This window comes from Aquarana catesbeiana, linkage group LG08, assembly GCF_042186555.1.
Source record: "Aquarana catesbeiana isolate 2022-GZ linkage group LG08, ASM4218655v1, whole genome shotgun sequence".
Classification (NCBI taxonomy): domain Eukaryota; kingdom Metazoa; phylum Chordata; class Amphibia; order Anura; family Ranidae; genus Aquarana; species Aquarana catesbeiana.
The window spans coordinates 21934799-21956448 of record NC_133331.1 but is presented as its reverse complement, the minus strand read 5'-3'; the positions used below and the strand labels follow the sequence as shown (position 1 = coordinate 21956448).

The window sequence follows — 21650 nt, the reverse complement described above, 5'->3', positions numbered from 1 at the left end:
CTGCAGCATACTGCCAGGTTGGCTCCAGTGATGAGGAGGAAGGGGATGATGAGGTCACTGACTCCACGTGGGTGCCTGATAGGAGAGAAGAGGAGGAGGAGGCACATCACCAATGAGGCAGGATGCCCTCCAGGGGCCAGATTAAGGGCAGCACACCGACTGCATCAAACCACAGAGCCCGCATGTGCAGTGCACTGCTGTCTCTGCGCATTAATCCAAAAGTTATTTGGTGTGGGCCTTTTTTGAGATGAGTGCATCAGATCGCACCGCTGCTATTTGCAACATATGTCTCAAGCGTATCTCGCGTGGCCAAAACATGACCCGCTTGGGCAACACATGCTTGACCAGACCTGCCATGCAGTTCATTGACAAGCGTACCTTAAAGACTCACACCAAAGAACAAAGAGGACCTCTCCTTGCTCCTCATCAGCTGGGATCTCCAACCCCACTATACCTTCAGTCCTCTCTGAGACCTGCACTGAGAGGAATGAAGGTGTAGAATTAGGTGTGTCATGGCCTATCGGTACACCGACGTCAGATTGTACCAGGCAAATTTCCCTGCCCCAGCTGCTGCACCACCGAAAGAAGTTTGCTCCCAGCCATCCACATGCCCAGCGGTTGAATGCTAGCTTGACTAAATTGCTAGCACTTGAACTGCTGCCTTTTCAGTTGGTAGACTCTGCCCCCTTCCGTGAGTTTGTGGAATGTGCGGTTCCTCAGTGACAGGTTCCCAAACGCCACTTTTTCTCATGGAAGGCGATTCCTGCTCTCTACCGGCATGTGAAAGGCAATGTCTTGGCCTCGCTGGACAGGGTGGTCAGCGGTAAGGTGCATTTTACCGCTGGTTCATGGTCCAGCAGGCATGGACAGGGACGTTACCTATCTTTCACGGCGCATTGGGTGACTCTGCTGGCAGCTGGGAAGGATGCAGGACAAGGTGCAGTAGTGTTGGAGGTTGTTCCGCCACCACGCCTCCAAAATTCTACTACTGGTGATTCTGACACACCTCTCTCCTCCACCCCCTCCTCTTCTTCTTCCTCCATGGCCTCTTCCTGTGCTTTGTCCTCGGAACCAGCGGTGCTCCGTAGGCGTTCAAGGGGCTATGCAACTATGCAGGCCAAAAGATGCCATGCGGTGCTTGAGCTGGTGTGCTTGGGGGACAGGAGCCACACTGGGGCAAATATTCTGTCAGCTCTGAAGGAGCAGGCTCAGAGGTGGTTGACGCCACGCCAGCTTATGGCAGGAATGGTGGTTTGCGACAATGGCACCAACCTCCTCTCCGCCCTCCGACAGGGCCAACTGACCCATGTGCCCTGTTTGGCTCATGTCCTTAACTTGGTGGTGCAGCGGTTCTTGGGCAGGTACCCGGGCTTACAGGATGTCCTGAGGCAGGCCAGGAAAGTCTATGTGCATTTCCGCCAGTCATATAATGCCAGTGCTTAGCTGGCTGACCTCCAAACGGAATTTAACCTGCCCAAGAAATGCCTAATCTGTGACATGCCCACCAGGTGGAACTCAACGTTGGCCATGCTGCAGCAGCTGCACACGCAGCAGAGGGCCATCAATGAGTACCTGTGCGACTATGGCACCACAACAGGGTCAGGGGAGCTTGTTTTTTTTTTCCTCACGCCAGTGGGCCATGATCAGGGATGCATGCACTGTCCTGTCACCATTTGAGGAGGCCACGAGGATGGTGAGCAGTGACAGTGTATGCATCAGTGACACTGTCCCTTTTGTCCACCCGTTGGAGCACACGCTGCATGGAATAATGGACAGGGCACTTGAGGCAGAACAGAGGCAGGAAGAGGAGGACTCCCTTAGCTATCAAGACCCCCTTTATCTAGACAGTGTTTCTGCGTGCCCGCCAATCACACAGGAAGAGGCCGAGGAGGAGGAGGATTGTGTCAGCATGGAGGTGCAGCCTGGCACTCAGCATCAGCAGCAGTCTTTAAGGGATCATTTACAGTCCCAAGAAACCCATGGACTTGTACATGGCTGTGAGGAGGTGGCTGCGGATTAGGTCATCCTTGGTGACCCTGAGGACTCCGGACCGAATGCCTCAGCAAACCTACGCTGCATGGCCTCCCTGATCCTGCAAAGCCTGCGGTACGATCCTCGTATTCGTGGTATCAAGGAGAGGGATCGTTACTGGCTGGCAACCCTCTTTGATCCACGTTATAAGGGTAAGGTTGAGGACCTTATCTTGCCATCGCAGAGAGAGCAGAGGATGAAACATCTTCGGGAGGCCTTGCAGAAAGGTCTGTGCAACGCGTTCCCAGAGACTGGGAGGGTACAAACTCCTGTTCCTGGACAACGTGTTGCTGAGGCTTCGGTCAGTCAAAGAAGGAGCGGTGGAGAAGGTGGCCGTCTGACCGATGCGTTCAGACAATTTTTTAGTCCGCAGCCCCAAGGTACGATCGGTTTCAACAACCATCACCAGGGTCTGTTTTACATGGTGCAGGAATAGCTAGGGGCAAGATCTGACTTGGACACCTTTCCCACCGAAAATCCTCTGGGTTACTAGGTCTTGAGGATGGATCACTGGCCAGAGCTTGCACAGTATGCAATTGAGCTACTGGCCTGTCCTGCATCCAGCGTTCTTTCGGAACGCACATTCAGTGCTGCTGGAGGCTTTGTAACTGATCACAGGCTGCACCTGTCCACCGACTCGGTCGATCGACTGATCTTCATAAAAATGAATCAGTCTTGGATCACCACCAGATACCAAGCACCTGATGCTGATGTAACCGAATAATTTTTTTTGAAATGTCAGATCCCTTCAAGACTGCCTATGCTGATGCTGAGTGACTATCTTGTTATGCTGAGTGACTATCCTCTTCCTCCTCAATGATCATGCTCAATCAATGTCAGAACATTTTTGGCTGAGTGCCTAAGGCCCAATTTTTCAGCCCCTGTTTAACAGGGGCGTGTAATTACAATTTTGATGCAATATTTTGCAGCAGGGTTCGTTGCTGTGCTCAACTAGAGTATCTGTGAGGGGTTGCAGTGTTGTGGCACCAGTGCCTAGGGCCCAATTTTTCAGCCCCTGTTTAACAGGGGCGTGTAATTACAATTTTTGATGCAATACTTTGCAGTAGGGCTCCTTCCTGCACTCCAACTAGAGTATCTGTGAGGGGTTGCAGTGTTGTGGCACCAGCACCAGTGCCTAAGGCCCAATTTTGAAGCCCCTGTTTAACAGGGGCATATAACTACAATTTTTGAAGCAATACTTTGCAGCAGGGCTCGTTCCTGTGCTCCAACTAGAGTATGTGTGAGGGGTTGCAGTGTTGTGGCACCAGCACCAGTGCCTAAGGTCCAATTTTTCAGCCCCTGTTTAACAGGGGCGTGTAATTACAATTTTTGATGCAATATTTTGCAGGAGGGCTCATTCCTGCGCTCCAACTAGAGTATCTGTGAGCAGTTGCAGTGTTGTGGCACCAGTGCCTAAGGCCCAATTTTTCTGCCCCTGTTCAACAGGGACATGTAATTACAATTCTTGATCTAATATTTCACAGCAGGGCCCGTTCCAGTGCTCACCAAGAGTAACTGTGAGGACTTACAGTGTTGTAGCACTAGCACCACCACCACAACCACCAAAGGCCCAATTTTTCTACCACTGTTCAACAATGGCATGTAATTACAATTCTTGATCTAATATTTCACAGCAGGGCCCGTTCCTGCGCCCACCAAGAGTAACTGTGAGGGCTTACAGTGTTGTGGCAACAGCACCCCCACCACCAAAGGCCCAATTTTTCTGCCCCTGGTCAACAGGTGCATGTAATTACAATTCTTGATATAATATTTCACAGCAGGGCCCGTTCCAGCGCCCACCAAGAGTAACTATGAGGACTTAGTGTTGTGGCACCAGCACCACCAGCACCACCACCAAAGGCCCAATTTTTTTTACCATTGTTCAACAATGGCATGTAATTACAATTCTTGATCTAATAGTTCACAGCAGGGCCAATTCCTGTGCCCACCAAGAGTAACTGTGAGGGCTTACAGTGTTGTGGCAACACCAACATCTAAGGCCCAAATTTCTGCAGAGTATATAGGGCAGGCCCCTACTTTCAAACATCCGACTTACAAACGACTCCTACTTGCAAACAGAAGGAGACAACAAGAGGTTAGATGAAATCTACACCTAGGAAGGGAAATTCTCCCCTGTAAGAGTTAATATGGGAAAAACGTGTCTCCTCTCCACTGATGCTTTATCACCAATCCTTGTTTCACTAAAAACCATTTGAAAATTTTCAAAAAACATTTGTCATTGGGACAGAAAGTGAGGTGAAATCTTCTGAAGAGGAGCACAGACAGCAAAACAGATGTCACAGGGGTGATAACCCTTCCCTATGTTTTCCAAAAAGCTTAAAAAAAAAATTTGGCTGCAGCTACACTTTAAAAATGTACCAGTTCAAAATTACAAACAGATTCTACTTAACAACAAACCTACAGTCCCTGTCTTGTTTGCACAGCCTGTATACTGCTGTTCAGAGTATATAGGGCCTGGGGGCCCCACACCTTTCCTTTTTTCAATTTGGGTGCGGGGGTTCCCCTTAATATCTATACAAGACCCAAAGGGCCTGGTAATGGACTGGGGGGGTACCCATGCTGTTTGTCTCACTGATTTTCATCCATATTGCCGGGACCCGACATTACATTAAAGCCGCAAGCAGTTTTAAATGAGTTTTATTCTTTTAAAAATGTCATTTTGTGCAGGGACTGTTTTAAGCACGGGAAACACGTGCCACTTTACAGGCATACTATAGACACCCCCCAGGTACGATATTTAAAGGAATATTTTCACTTTTATTTTTTCACTTTAAGCATCATTAAAATCACTGCTCCCGAAAAAACGTCCGTTTTTAAAACTTTTTTTTGCATTGATACATGTCCCCTAGGGCAGGACCCGGGTCCCCAAACCCTTTTTAGGACAATAACTTGCATATTAGCTTTTAAAATGAGCACTTTTGATTTCGAACGTTCGCGTCCCATAGACTTTAACGGGGTTCTATAGTGCGCGCAAATTTTCGGTCCGTTAGTAGGTTCTGGTGTGAACCGAACCCGGGGGTGTTCGGCTCATCCCTAGTCAGCAGTGACAGTGCATGCATCAGTGACACAATCCCTGTTGTGTTCCTGCTGGAGCAGACTCTGCGTGGCATTATAGTGGGCACTGAAGGCAGAGCAGCAGGAGGAAGAAGAGGACTTCCTTTCCTCTCAAGGCCCCCTTTATGCAGACACCATCATTCCTACATCACACATCACAGAACACACAGGATGAGAGAGGGGAGGAGGATGAGGAGGAGGATTCTGGCACTTTCATAGGCTTTGAAGAAGAGGAAGACATGCGTCAATCTGTAAGCGATGGCTTTCCAACCCCAGGACCCTTGGGAGTGGAACATGGCTGGAAGGTGGAAATTCCGTATGCTGTCATCCTGAGTGACCCCGAGCAGTCTGCTTCTCAAGCCTCTGCAAATTTGAGGCGCATGGGCAACCTCATGCTTCAAAGCCTGCGAAAGGACTCAAGAATATGTGGCATAAAGGAGAAGGATGATTAGTGGTCGGCAACCCTCCTTGACCACCGCTATAAGGGGAAGGTCTCCGAACTTATGCCATCCCCACAGAGAGTGCAGAGGATAAAATCTCTGGAGGACACATTAAAGAGGATTTTATTGAACGTTTTTCCTGACTCTAGTAGGTTGCAGTGTGGCGGAAAACATTGTTTTGAGTCTCCTGCTGGTCAAGAAAGTAGCGTTGGAGAAGGCATCCATCTAAGTGAGGCATTTCGGAATTCTTTTAGTCCTCACCGCCCAGGGCTGTCAGCTTCCACATCCCATCGGCAGTGTCTGCATCACATGGTGGACGATTACCTCGGGGGCCAAAACAGAGATGGAGAGCTTTCCAGCTGACGATCCACTGGCTTACTGGGTCTTGAGAATAGACCACTTGCCAGAACTTGCCCAGTATGCTATTGATTTGTTGGGCTGCCCTGCATCCAGTGTGCTTTCAGAATGGGCATTCAGTGCTGCAGGAGGTTTCGTTACTGATCATAGAACGTGTCTGTCCACAGACTCCGTGGACCGTTTGACTTTTATAAAAATGAATCAGTCCTGGATTACCAGCTATGAAGCCCCTGATGCCGATGTCACTGATTAAGTCTTTTTGGGATGTGGAATCTCTGCAGGACTTTGAGGCTGCCTAGCTTTGAGGGCATTCAATCATTTCATCTGGACGAATGTTTTTGTATACAGTACCTGACCGCGAGATTGTGTTTCCAGCGCGATCCCATCACGCTGGTTCTCAGCAGCAGGGTACTGTGCATGTCGCGCTGGCTCGCTGATGGGGAAAGGAAAACTTTTTTTTCCTTTCGCGATGAGCGACAGGCAGTGCTGACAGCTGTCTGGTATGAATCATGAGGGGGAACGACGCGCCAAATTTTAAATTAAAAAACCGGCATGGGTTCCCCCCCCCAGGAGCATACCAGACCCTTAGGTCTGGTATGGATTGTAAGGGGAACCCCCTACGCCGAAAAATCGACGTGGGGTCCCCCCCAAAATCCATACCAGACCCTTATCCGAGCACGCAGCCCGGCCGGTCAGGAAAGGGGGTGGGGTGGAGCGAGCGCCCCCCCCCCCCTCCTGAACCATACCAGCCCACATGCCCTCAACATGGGGGGTAAGTGCGTTGGGGGAGGGGGGCATATGCTGGGACTGTGACGTCACAAGGGGGCGGGGTCACCGCCTATATAAATGGCTGCGCAGCTGGCACACAGCATTCCAGCAGGAAAGAGCGTTGTGTCAACATAGGAAGAGGAGAAGAGAAGAAGCGACAAGACAGCAGCAGCAGACCAGGCCGCCGCTAGCAAGAGAGCTGGAAGAAGATAGCGGGGGAGTCCGGCAGAAGATACCAGAGAAGAACCGGACAGCGGCAGTAGACCAGGCCTCTGCTAGCAAAAGAGCTGGAAGAATATAGCGGAGGGGCCCGGGAGAAGAAGCCGAACACCGGGAGAAGACGGAAGAAGACCCCAAAGTCAGAAGAGACCCCTGAAGTCGGAAGAAGACCCCCGGAGCTGCCTAATAAATTACTTTTAAAACCTGTGTAGTGTGTTTTTTTTTTTATTGACACTTTTTTTTCCCTAGGTGAATGGGTAGGGGTACCATGGGTGAATGGGTAGGGGCTCCCGGATTCCTATAAGCCCTCCACCCGCAGACCCCGACAACCAACGGCCAGGGTTGTCGGGAAGAGGCCCTCGTCCTCATCAACATGGGGACAAGGTGCTTTGGGGTGGGGGGCCCGCAGGGCTCCCCCCTCCCCCAAAGCACTTACCCCCCATGTTGAGGGCATGCGGCCTGGTATGGTTCAGGAGGGGGGGTGCTCGCTCGTCCCCACCCCCTTTCCTGACCGGCCGAGCTGCGTGCTCGGATAAGGGTCTGGTATGGATTTTGGGGGGGAACCCCCACGCTGACTTTTCAGCTTAGGGGGTTCCCCTTACAATCCATACCAGACCTAAGGGCCTGGTATGCTCCAGGGGGGGAACCCATGCCAGTTTTTTCATTTAAAATTTGGCGCGGCGTTCCCCCTCATGATTCATATCAGACAGCTGTCAGCACTGCCTGTTGCTCATCGTGAAAGGAAAAAAAAGTTTTCGATTCCCGATCAGCGAGCCATCTCGGTGCTGGCTCCCGAGACGGGGCTCGCAGGTGTCAAATCTCGCCGATAAAATCGGCAAGATTGACACAATATCGCGGTCACCTACTGTAGGTTTCATGGGCACAATTAACACCCAAGGACCAATTTTTCTGTACCTGTCTGACAGGTGCATATCATTGCAATTTTTTACAGCAAGACAAATTTGTGCTTACATTAAGAGTACATCTATAGGGTTACAGTGGGAAGGCACCACCGACACCCAAAGACCAATTTTTCTGCACCTGTCTGACAGGTGCATATCATTGCAATTTTTTACAGCAAGGCAAATTCTTGCTTACATCAAGAGTACCTCTATAGGGTTACGGTGGGAAGGCACCACCGACACCCAAAGACCAATTTTTCTGCACCTGTCTGACAGGTGCATATCATTGCAATTTTTTACAGCAAGGCAAATTCTTGCTTACATCAAGAGTACCTCTATAGGGTTATGGTGGGAAGGCACCACCGACACCCAAAGACCAATTTTTCTGCACCTGTCTGACAGGTGCATATCATTGCAATTTTTTACAGCAAGGCAAATTCTTGCTTTTATCAAGATTATCTCTATAGGGTTACGGTGGGAAGGCGCCACGACACCCAAAGACCAATTTTAACGCACCCGTTACTTCTATCCAAAGTCACCAGAATGTATCAAAAAAATCTCTAATCTTGTTCCCAGTGCACTACATTGTGGCCTCATGATACACACTGGTTCCCCAGCTGTTGCTGAGCAGAATAAAGGCAGCTTGCGGGAAAAATGTCATTTTTTTTGGCTTTATAAATTCTAGACATGGTACAGATCTGCCACTTAATGCCCCGTACACATGGTCGGATTTTCCGACGGAAAATATGTGATAGGACCTTGTTGTCGGAAATTCCGACCGTGTGTAGGCTCCATCACACATTTTCCATCGGATTTTCCGACACACAAAGTTTGAGAGCAGGCTATAAAATTTTCCGACAACAAAATCCGTTGTCGGAATTTCCGATCGTGTGTACACAAATCCGATGCACAAAGTGGCACGCATGCTCAGAATAAATAAAGAGATGAAAGCTATTGGCTACTGCCCCGTTTATAGTCCCGACGTATGTGTTTTACGTCACCCGCGTTCAGAATGATCGGATTTTCCGACAACTTTGTTCGACCATGTGTATGCAAGACAAGTTTGAGCCAACATCCATTGGAAAAAATCCTAGGATTTTATTGTCGGAATGTCCGATCAATGTCCGACCGTGTGTATGGGGCATTACAGTTATACTAAGGGGACCCCCCAGGCACTTTTAGGCTTTCACTTTAAAAATCAAAAAATCACTGCTCATTTAACCACTTGAGCCCCGGACCATTATGCTGCCTAAGGACCAGAGGTCTTTTTCCAATTTGGCACTGCGTCGCTTTAACTGCTAATTGCGCGGTCATGCAATGCTGTACCCAAACGAAATTTGCGTCCTTTTCTTCCCACAAATAGAGCTTTCTTTTGATGGTATTTGATCACCTCTGCGGTTTTTATTTTTTGCGCTATAAACGGAAAAAGACCGAAAATTTTGAAAAAAAATGATATTTTCTACTTTTTGTTATAAAAAAAATCCAATAAACTAAATTTTAGTTATACATTTAGGCCAAAATGTATTCGGCCACATGTCTTTGGTAAAAAAAATGTCAATAAGCGTATATTTATTGGTTTGCGCAAAAGTTATAGCGTCTACAAACTAGGGTACATTTTCTGGAATTTACACAGCTTTTAGTTTATGACTGCCTATGTCATTTCTTGAGGTGCTAAAATGGCAGGGCAGTACAAAACCCCCCCAAATGACCCCATTTTGGAAAGTAGACACCCCAAGGAAATTGCTGAGAGGCATGTTGAACCCATTGAATATTTATTTTTTTTGTCCCAAGTGATTGAAAAATGACAAAAAAAAAAAAAAATATTTACAAAAAGTCGTCACTAAATGATATATGACACCCCAAGCTATTTGCTGAGAGGCATATTGAGTCCATGGAATATTTTATATTTTGACACAAGTTGCGGGAAAGTGACACTTTTTTTTTTTTTTTTCATAAAGTTGTCACTAAATGATATATTGCTCACACAGGCCATGGGCATATGTGGAATTGCACCCCAAAATACATTTAGCTGCTTCTCCTGAGTATGGGGATACCACATGTGTGGGACTTTTTGGGAGCCTAGCCGCGTACTGGACCCCGAAAACCAATCACTGCCTTCAGGATTTCTAAGGGTGAAAATTTTTGATTTCACTCTTTACTGCCTATCACAGTTTCGGAGGCCATGGAATGCCCAGGTGGCACAAAACCCCCCCAAATGACCCCATTTTGGAAAGTAGACACCCCAAGCTATTTGCTGAAAGGCATGGTGAGTATTTTGCAGCTCTCATTTGTTTTTGAAAATGAAGAAAGACAAGAAAAAACATTTTTTTTTTCTTTTTTCAATTTTCAAAACTTTGTGACAAAAAGTGAGGTCTGCAAAATACTCACTATACCTCTCAGCAAATAGCTTGGGGTGTCTACTTTCCAAAATGGGGTCATTTGGGGGGGTTTTGTGCCACCTGGGCATTCCATGGCCTCCGAAACTGTGATAGGCAGTGAAGAGTGAAATCAAAAATTCACGCCCTTAGAAAGCCTGAAGGCGGTGCTTGGTTTTCGGGGTCCCGTACGCGGCTAGGCTCCCAAAAAGTCTCACACATGTGGTATCCCCGTACTCAGGAGAAGCAGCAGAATGTATTTTGGGGTGTAATTTCACATATTTCCATGGCATGTTTGAGCAATATATCATTTAGTGACAACTTTGTGCAAAAAAAAAAAAAAAAAAAAAAAAATTTGTCTCTTTCCCGCAACTTGTGTCGCAATATAAAATATTCCATGGACTCGACATGCCTCTCAGCAAATAGCTTGGGGTGTCTACTTTCCAAAATGGGGTCATTTGGGGGGGTTTTGAACTGTCCTGGCATTTTATGCACAACATTTAGAAGCTTATGTCACACATCACCCACTCTTCTAACCACTTGAAGACAAAGCCCTTTCTGACACTTATTGTTTACATGAAAAATTTTTTTTTTTTTGCAAAAAAATTACTTTGAACCCCCAAACATTATATATTTTTTTAAAGCAAATGCCCTACAGATTAAAATGGTGGGTGTTTCATTTTTTTTTTTCACACAGTAATTGCGCAGCGATTTTTCAAACGCATTTTTTGGGGAAAAAACACACTTTTTTAAATTTTAATGCACTAAAACACGCTATATTGCCCAAATGTTTGATGAAATAAAAAAGATGATCTTAGGCCGAGTACATGGATACCAAACATGACATGCTTTAAAATTGCGCACAAACGTGCAGTGGCAACAAAATAAATACATGTTTAAAAGCCTTCAAAAGCCTTTACAGGTTACCACTTTAGATTTACAGAGGAGGTCTACTGGAAAAATTACTGCACTCGATCTGGCCTTCGCGGTGATACCTCACATGCATGGTGCAATTGCTGTTTATGTTTGACGACAGACCGCCGCTTGCGTTCGCCTTAGCGCGAGAGCAGGGGGCGACAGGGGTGTTTTTTTTTTTTGTTTTTTTTTTCTTTATTATTTTTTTGCTTTTTTAATCTTACTTTTAAACTGTTCCTTTCATATTTTTTTTTTTAATCATTTTTATTGTTATCTCGGGGAATGTAAATATCCCCTATGATAGCAATAGGTAGTGACAGGTACTCTTTTTTGAAAAAATTGTGGTCTATTAGACCCTAGATCTCTCCTCTGCCCTCAAAGCACCTGACCACACCAAGATCGGTGTGATAAAATGCTTCCCCAATTTCCCAATGGCGCTATTTACATCCGGCGAAATCTAAGTCATGAAATACTCGTAGCTTCCGGTTTCTTAGGCCATAGAGATGTTTGGAGCCACTCTGGTCTCTGATCAGCTCTATGGTCAGCTGGCTGAATCACCGGCTGCATTCTCAGGTTCCCTGTTGAGACAGGAGAGCCAGAGAAAAACACGGAAGACGGTGGGGGGGGGGGCATTCCCTCCCACGGCTTGTAAAAGCAGTCTAGAGGCTAATTAGCCGCTAGGATTGCTTTTACATGAAAGCCGACCGCTGGCTGAAAAGAATGATACCAAGATGATACCTAAACCTGCAGGCATCATTCTGGTATAACCACTCAAAGTCGTGAATGGCGTACCTGAAGACAAAAAAATGGTTAACAATGGTTAACAATAAAGCACAGTAAAGTGTAAATAATTACACACCTGAAAAACAAACATGATAAAACATAATAACAATAACAATAACAATAAAACATTGCAGAATAGAATACAGTAAAAAAGAGCAGAACAATAGAGAGAGAGAGAGAACAATAAAACAACAACTATTTTTTTTTATTTCATATTTTTTTTTTTTTTTTACACTTTTTTTGTAACTAACTTTTATAACTGTAACCGGTTCCAGGTTCGGGTCTCTCAAAATGCGATGGCATCTTGGGAGACCCTGTGAAAGTGTGCCTAGTCTGTGCAATGCTGTACCCTACGCTAATACTCAACTAGTGAATGGTAGCGTTCAAAACATTCACCAATGCAAAGACCAGGATTGTCAGGACAGGAGGGACAATAATAGCGGGTGTCACGCCTATATCCGCGCTTGCTGCAGACACGACATCTTTTTTGGGGGGTTCGTTGGGTAGGGGTACTCGGGAGGACATAAAAATGCCTCTCATGCAGCCGACTGCATTTGGTTGGGGATGTGAATGGGGGAAGTACGGGCGCTGCAGAAGTGGTGGGTTCCCAATTAGGATTGGCGAATGCAGCAGGAAGGGCATTATGGGCACGATGGGCCTGTGTTTGTCTTTTTGGTGGCAGCGGGACACTACTTGTGCTTGCCACCTCACCAGCTTCAACTGCACTTATGGGACTCGCCACGTCACCACGTGTTACTGCAGTGCTGGTTTGACTACGACCGGGGTGTACTAGGCCGCTGGCGCTTGCCAGTTCACCAAAACGCTACCAAAAAACGTTAGCGATCGCAGGGATCAGGCCTGACTCTGCGAACGCTGCAGTTATGCGTTTAGTGTTTTGTAAGTGTCAGTGATCGATCGATACTGCACTTGGGTGGGCTGGGCCGGGCCGGGCGGAGGGGCAAAACGCAGGTGCTAGCAGGTATCTGGGCTGATCCCGCTAACACTGCGTTTTTGGGAACCCTAAACTGCTGGTGACGCTAGTATAGATCTGATCGGATCAGATATTGATGCGATCAGATACTATACCACTAAGGGAGGTGTACGGTGCGTGCGTGGGTGTTAGCGGTACTGGCGCTAATCTGACGCTGCCTGGGGCTGGTGCTTGCCAGTTCACCAAAACGCTACAAAAAAAACTGTTAGCGATCGCAGGGATCAGGCTTGACTCTGCGAACGCTGCAGTTATGCGTTTAGTGTTTTGTAAGTGTCAGTGATCGATCGATACTGCACTTGGGTGGGCTGGGCTGGGCCGGGCGGAGGGGCAAAACGCAGGTGCTAGCAGGTATCTGGGCTGATTCCGCTAACACTGCGTTTTTGGGAACCCTAAACTGCTGGGGACGCTAGTATAGATCTGATCGGATCAGATATTGATCCGTTCAGATACTATACCACTAAGGGAGGCGTATGCTGCGTGCGTGGGTGTTAGCGGTACTGGCGCTAACCTGACGCCTGGGGCTGGTGCTTGCCAGTTCACCAAAATGCTACCAAAAAAACTGTTAGCGATCGCAGGGATCAGTCCTGACTCTGCGAACGCTGCAGTTATGCGTTTAGTGTTTTGTAAGTGACAGTGATCGATCGATACTGCACTTGGGTGGGCTGGGCGGAGGCACAAAACGCAGGTGCTAGCAGGTATCTGGGCTGATCCCGCTAACACTGCGTTTTTGGGAACCCTAAACTGCTGGGGACGCTAGTATAGATCTGATCGGATCAGATATTGATCCGATCAGATACTATACCACTAAGGGAGGCGTATGCTGCATGCGTGGGTGTTAGCGGTACTGGCGCTAATCTGACGCTGCCTGGGGCGACGCATATCACCGCCGGCGATCAGGGGGCTAAACCTTTATTCGGTAATAAACGACGGGTGCCCTGACACTATAAAAAATAAACGAACTAACCAGCGTCATCCGTAACGGTTATACGGTGATCAGTGGTGAAAGGGTTAACTAGGGGGCAATCAAGGGGTTAAAACATTTATTAGGTAGTATATGGGGGTCCCTGACGCTATAAAACGCTGACGGCGAACCTAAATATTTACCTCACTAACTAGCGTCACCAGCGACACTAATACAGCGATCAGAAAAATGATCGCTTAGTGACACTGGTGACAGGGGGTGATCAAGGGGTTAAAACTTTATTAGGGGGGGTTAGGGGGTTACCCTAGACCTAAAGGGGGGTAATACTCACTGTCCCAACACTGTAACTGTCACAAACTGACACTATGCAGTAATCAGAAAAAAAAAAAAAAAAAAAAAAAAAAACTGCTGGTGTCAGTTTGTGACAGGGGGGGGGGTGATTGGGGGGGGATCGGGGGGCGATCGGGGGGGGGATCGGGGTGTTTTGTATGCCTGGCATGTTCTACTGTGTGTGTAGTGTTGGTGCACTCACATAGATGTCTTCTCTCCTCGGGCCGGAACGGAAAATACCGACCCGAGGGGAGATGACATCACTTCCTTTGCTGCTGTTTAGCATACAGCAGCAAAGGAGTGTTCTCATTGGCCGGCGGCGATCGCGAGGGGGGGGCCATGAACGGATGGTCTCCCCCTCATCACCGATCGCCGCTGGACAAAAGACGACCGCCTCGGGCACCGGGGGGGGGTCCGATCGGACCCCCCACCCGCGGAAGGCAAATCACGTACCCTGTACGTGATTTTGCCTGTCCGTGCCACTTTGCCGACGTACATCGGCGTGAGGCGGTCGTCAAGTGGTTAAAAATGATGTTTTTCAAAAACTTTTTTTTTTTTATTGATACATGTCCCCCAGGGCAGGACATGGACACCTATAACCATTGTATGCCCAATTACTTGCATTTAAGCCTTCAAAATGGGTACTTTTGATATTTGACATTCAGGTCTCATTGACTTTAATGGGGTTCGTTATTCGGGTCTGCACTTTTGCTGTGTTTGAAAGTTCGGTGCGAACCGAACAGGGGTGCGTTCAGCCCATCCCTATTAGTAACGGGGAGAGCCGAAACTGGACTGCTCACGAACTGAGGGCCTTTATTAGGTCTCCTCTAGAGAAAGCCAGAAGGGTTACCTCCTGATGGGCATAGAGAGGCACTGGTCTGGCCGAAGGCCGGGTCCCAAAAGAAGCCCGTGGGGTATGTGCCCCTGAAGTGGCAGTCCAGGGGTGCTGTAATTCTCACCATAAGTGTGGGCTCACTTTAAGTTTTGCTGGCACCTAGGTCACTGCACCATCACACTTTTTTCACACCTGCCTCTTGGGCCGGGCCTTTTGGCCAGGACCAGAGGAACTTTTATTCCTGGCCGGAAGGCCGGCCATTGTACTGCACAATGGCACCATGCACTTTCTCCACTTCCCTTTTCCCCACCTTTATGTTCGTTTGTTGTGTCTGTCACTTTATGTTTTTTTTTTTCTGGTTGTTGGTGTACACATTTTGTTTCACGTTTGATTAGTAGAGTGTAGGTCCTCGGGCCTGTCCTGAAAATCTTGGGAGGGGGTGGACATGGCCTTCTGGCTTGGTTCACCCTCTCTCATGGGTTCTCCCTTCAGGGGAGCCCCACCTAGTACTTGGGGTGGTCTGTTTCGGCTGACCTCCGAGAGAACAGGGTCCGTCTGGTTTCGTGCCAGATAGACCATGTGAAGTACCCTAGTCCCTGTCTGGAGCCCCGGGGGGATCGGGGCAAAGGTTCCTTCTCTTCGGAAGGGGACCATATGTACACCCTGTGCACTTTTTGTGTCTCATTTTTTGGTGTGCACTTTTTTTGCACCGGTTGGAGTTTTTGGAGTGTGTTCACATACCACGGGCTTTAAAAATAAATACAGATAAAATAAAATTAGACACTCAGAGCACTTCTGCCTTGTTCAGAATCACTGTTTGAAAACATTGATACTGGGATGATGCCTGTAGGGGCAGGCATCATCCCGGTATAAGCACTGAAACCAGAGGACATCCATTTATGCCCTGCCGGCAGGAAGTGGTTAAAGTGACCCTGTCACCAGACCACTTCCCATAAGATTATCCAGTATGTGCATTTAATGTATAAAAGCTTTTACTTGTAAAAGTTTCCTTTTTGTAGACATCCAGAAGACCTGAGAATGCTATTGGGCACTGCCATCTTGGATGTGATGTGTGTGTGGGGGAGGGGGGGGGGCTTATTGTAGTAGATTTTAGTGACCCTCTAGGGTGAACTGTACTGAATATTCTCAGTAATTATCAGTTTCTCTTCCAAACTATAGATTCCGAATCCCTCTCACGGGAACGAAGAGATTGCTAAACTAAGATATTTCATCAAGATTAAAATGGAGTCATATGGAAACCTGACATTGTGGACGACGGCAACAGGAGAAAGTACTTACGTTATTGTGAAAAAGGAGAGTTATAAAACCATCATTCAAACAGACAAGGCTATATACAAGCCAGGACAGACAGGTAATGGCTCTTGTCCATATACAAGGTTTAAATGTATGTTACCCATAACAATAAACTTCTCCGCTGCATCGATCTCCGAATGTACCGAATCCCCACTCTACCCATCTCAGGCTTGTTACCTGTTTATTATATTTAAGATTTACTATCTCAAAGATATGATGTGGGTTACATGAGAGTTCTTTGACCAAGAGTGAAAGTTCTAATATAATAAAATTTACAGTACCTGATCGCGAGAATGTGTTTCCAGCGCAATCCCATCGCGCTGGTTCTTGGCCATGAGCGACAAGCATTACTGACAGGTGTCTGGTATGAATCATGAGGGGGATCCCTAATCTGATCACTCTTCTGATCCTATTAATACCACAGGCAGGCAGCTTGAAGTATTTACAGTTTTTTTTAAATTCCATACTTCTTTATTATAAATATTTCAACATTACAAACCAGAATACAATATTATTGGATATAGTAATTATCACTTATACAGTTTGTACATAAATTCCTTATTTCTAATACCTTACATATGGCCAATCCACAGCAAATTCTGAATTTTTCTATCTTTTTCTTGCATATATTCTCCAATCCACATAACAAGTATTTAACCACAAATAATAGCAACATATTCAGTAGATTCTTCTCTCCCCGCTGGTTTTGCCCTCTACAGTACCTCCATTTTCTGTCTGGTACCATTTTTACTATCCATAATTATACTTGCCCACCCTTCTAAAGATCAGCAAAAGCCAGTAAGGATGGGGCTAACCGTGGAACCGAAATCCATGGCTTCCACAGTTTATACAAGTAATTGGGTATGCTTCTGCTACAATAGATCTGTTGTTCCTTCAGAATATTGTCGTTTACATGAAGGCGCCATTCCTCAAAGGAAGGTGCACTCGGAGATATCCACCTTAGGGCAATTAGCTTTCGTGCCATAAACAGTAGTCTGCTAACTGGCATCAGAATCTCATGGGGCATAAGTTCTTCATCAAGGTACCCCAACAGTCAAGTTTTAGGGTCTTTATGGATATAAGTTTAATTGTATTCACCACCTCTCGCCAATATTTAGCCAGTTTAGGACAATTCCACAACATATGTATTAAATCAGCAGGTGATTTTTGGCACCATGGACAGTCTGGCGAATCACACCTACCCCACTTAAACAGTTTGACCGGTGTTCTATATACCCTGTAAATTATAAATAATTGGGTCAGACATTGTGCTGGTGATAATGAAACTAGGGGTACCCTTTCTAATATTATTTGCCAAGTTTCATCTGAAATATCCCCTATATCTAGGTCCAACCCTCTTCTGCCCGGGCTAACACCCTCATCTCGATATGATCTTGTAAGTTGACCATATAGAGATGAGATCAAGCCTTTTTTTTCTGTCATCCGTGCTAATAAAGTTATAAGTGGCCTTGGTTTTATCACTTTCTTTTCCCCTTTAAACTGAGATTGGACCGCATGTCGTAGGTGTAAGTATTTAAAAAAACTATGATGAGGTAAATAAAAAGATTCTTGCAGATCCTGAAAGGAGCATAGAATATTGTGTGAGTACAACTGTGTTATATATTTGAGGCCCTTAAAGCGCCAGCTTTCAAATCCCTCCAGTTTACCTAGTTCTTTATATTGCATACACAAATATATATATATATAATATATATATATATATATATATATATATATATATATATATATATATATATATATATATATATATATATATATATATGTATATGTATGACTGCGCTTAGGACGCCTAATAGGTCTGCAGCCTCCCCTAATAGAGCTCCCCTAAGGGGTCTCCAGGTAGACAGAATATAATAAATTTCGGTGAGTGGCACTACCTATTAATGATTCATATCAAGACGTGAACAAAGAACAGAGAGAGGAGGAAGGAGGAGGGGCCAGATGCTACACCACTATTGGGTGTGCCACACCTATACTTACTGTAAGTGATCCCACCTCAAATATAATCCCAGTAAGTCAGATATTGGTGTGTCTGTAATCTGTCACTAAATGTTAAGTTAGCATCCGGTGTAGTAATATATAACTCAGACTCAGTTATGCCACCATTACTACAAAATTAAATATGTGATATATGTTGACATTCCATGCCCCACTGGGGTATGTGCATATGTGACCTTATAGAAGTGTTCAAACTCTTGGTGCAAGAAAAATAAAAATAAACTAAACGTGATCCGTGATAGATACAGTATATCCCAAAGGACTGTTTTTAGGGAACATATGGAGCCTACTATACAGTAGCCTGTTATTAATTCCCTAGTGATTCCCTGGTACTAATAGCCAGGATATAAAACTTAATACAAATATAAAATCATTAGATTATAAACCACACTCATATAAATATCACCATTTGTGTATCCAAATCCAAAAATCAAAAAGGATGAAACCGCATTAAGCGGACAAACTATGCTTCCGTGACAGGTATGAGAAAAGTTCATAAATGTGCAAATAACAGTCCATATAATGTGCATATAATATTCTTCAAACAGTGTGACAGAAAACAGATGGTGACTTGGGTGCTCGCAGTATCCGCTGGTGACTTTGTGCTCCCCCTCAAGGGTCCCCACTCACCGAATCCACTCACCCCCAAAGGGGCAATGCACATATAGATGTAACCGCTGCAGTTAATTCACCACCATAGTTATTACGATACCAAGGATGGGCCTCTAGCTTCAGGTAGATTGTTGTATGATCTGTGGTTCGTTCCAGACTCCAAACGCCACAACTCTGCTCTTCAAGGTTATGTGACACTTCCCAACATCTTCCACATGTAGACAGCTGTCACGTGACACCCCCTTGCACAGCCCGCTGGGTAACCTGAACCGGCGCAGAGAACGTCAGGAAGTGCAGATTTCAAATGTCTTCCCTGCCAATTTTTGGAATCTGCACTTCTCGACGTTCTCTGCGCCGGTTCAGGTTACCCAGCGGGCTGTGCAAGGGGGTGTCATGTGACAGCTGTCTACATGTGGAAGATGTTGGGAAGCGTCGCAGAACCTTGAAGAGCAGAATTGTGGCGTTTGGAGTCTGGAACGAACTACAGATCATACTACAATCTACCTGAAGATAGAGGCCCATCCTTGGTATCGTAATAACTATGGTGGTGATGGTGAATTAACTGCAGCGGTTACATCTTTATGCGCATTGCCCCTGGGGGTGAGTGGATTCGGTGAGTGGGGACCCTTGAGGGGGAGCACAAAGTCACCAGCGGATACTGCGAGCACCCAAGTCACCATCTGTTTTCTGTCACACTGTTTGAAGAATATTATGCACATTATATGGACTGTTATTTGCACATTTATGAACTTTTCTCATACCTGTCACGGAAGCATAGTGTGTCGGTTTAATGCGGTTTCATCCTTTTTGATTTTTGGATTTGGATACACAAATGGTGATATTTATATGAGTGTGGTTTATAATCTAATGATTTTATATTTGTATTAAGTTTTATATCCTGGCTATTAGTACCAGGGAATCACTAGGGAATTAATAACAGGCTACTGTATAGTAGGCTCCATATATACCCTAAAAACAGTCCTTTGGTGTATACTGTATCTGTCACGGATCACGTTTAGTTTATTTTTATTTTTATTTTTCTTGCACCAAGAATTTGAACACTTCTGTAAGGTCACATATGCACATACCCCAGTGGGGCATGGAATGTCAACATTTATCACATATTTAATTTTAATTTTATTTAATTTTGTAGTAATGGTGGCATAACTGAGTCTGGGTTATATATTACTACACCGGATGCTAACTTAACATTTAGTGACAGATTACAGACACACCAATATCTGACTTACTGGGATTATATTTGAGGTGGGATCACATACAGTAGGTATAGGTGTGGCACACCCAATAGTGGTGTAGCATCTGGCCCCTCCTCCTTCCTCCTCTCTCTGTTCTCTGTTCACGTCTTGATATGAATCATTAATAGGTAGCGCCACTCACCCCAATTTATTATATAGTTCTTTATATTGCCTATTCCCCCAAAGTGGTGAGTACTCCGAAGCACCTTCATATTTCATTATACTCCTCATTTCCTTCCAAACTCTATTCATGAGTGACATTGTAGGGCTCTTACAGGTATAAGCAAAGGCCTCAAATTCCAGCTGGGCCAGGAGGTTATAGTGAGAACTGTTACTTAGCAGTAGGGCCTGATTAGAGTCCTCCCAGTTCACAACTCCCCAGCCAGCAAAATGCTGAAGCTGGGCGGCTATGAAATACAGTCTGGGCTAGGGTATCGCCAATCCGCCCTCATCCCTTTCTCTCTGGACTGAATTGATAGCCTAATCCTGGGATTTTTTTCCTTTCCATATTAACTTTCGAAAAATTGATTCTATCTTTTTGAAAAATTTGAGAGGTATCCATATCAGTGAGTTATGAAAAATATATAATAATTGAGGGGCCCAGGTCATTTTTATAAGGTTTGCTCGACCCACCACCGATAATGGCAACTTAGTCCATGCCGTACTCTTAAGCTGGAGTTTAGTAAGGATAGGGGATAAATTATCTATCAAATAATTTGCTACCTTGGAATGTATCATTATTCCCAAGTATTTAAATGATGAAACAATTTTAACCTGAGGAGCCTCTCTTAACATGGACAAACTAGGGTTGTCCAATGGAAGCAAAACAGATTTATCCCAGTTAATGACATATCCCGAAAGCAAGACGAAATTTTGTATAAGTGCCAATAAAGATCTTAAAGATTTATCCGTATCCCCAAGAAAGAGCAGAGCGTCATCTGCATATAGAGAGATTTTTTCAGTCCTCGTTCCTCTAATAAATCCACAAATTGATTCTGATTGTCGGATGGCTTCAGCCAGGGGTTCAATGGCCATTGCGAATAGAAGAGGAGACAGGGGACATCCCTGTCTAGTTCCTCTGTATTAGGGATGAGCTTCGTGTTCGAGTCGAACCCATGTTCGACTCGAACATCGGCTGTTCGATCGTTCGCCGAATTGCGAACGTTATGGGCCGTTCGCGCTAAATTCGTGTGGCGCGTCACGGCCCATAATTCACTGCGGCATCGCAGTGCATTGCTGGCTGATGATTGGCCAAGCATGCACTATGACCCGCATGCTTGGCCAATCACAGCGCTGTCAGTAGAGAGAGCTGTAATTGGCCAAAGCCAGGGTGGCTTTGGCCAATTACGGCTCAGGGCATTTAGTACACACCCCACACTATATAAGGCCGCCTGCACGGCGGCCCTGTGTAGTGTGTGTTCCGGTGTGCTGAGAGATAGAGAGAGAGAGAGACAGTGTCATTTGATTTGAGTTAGATAGATTAGGCAGAACAGTCAGTCAGTTAGC

The 21650-nt window shown here is 45.9% G+C and overlaps 1 protein-coding gene across 1 annotated transcript in view; it reads left to right on the top strand.

Annotated features, from left to right (window-relative positions):
* Nucleotides 1–21650, top strand: part of LOC141105632 (alpha-2-macroglobulin-like protein 1) — a 351206-nt gene that overhangs the window by 61303 nt on the left and 268253 nt on the right. Inside the window, exon 3 of the mRNA XM_073595595.1 lies at nt 16123–16315. Within this exon, the coding sequence (XP_073451696.1) occupies nt 16123–16315 (193 nt within the window). The remainder of the gene's footprint in view (nt 1–16122; nt 16316–21650) is intronic.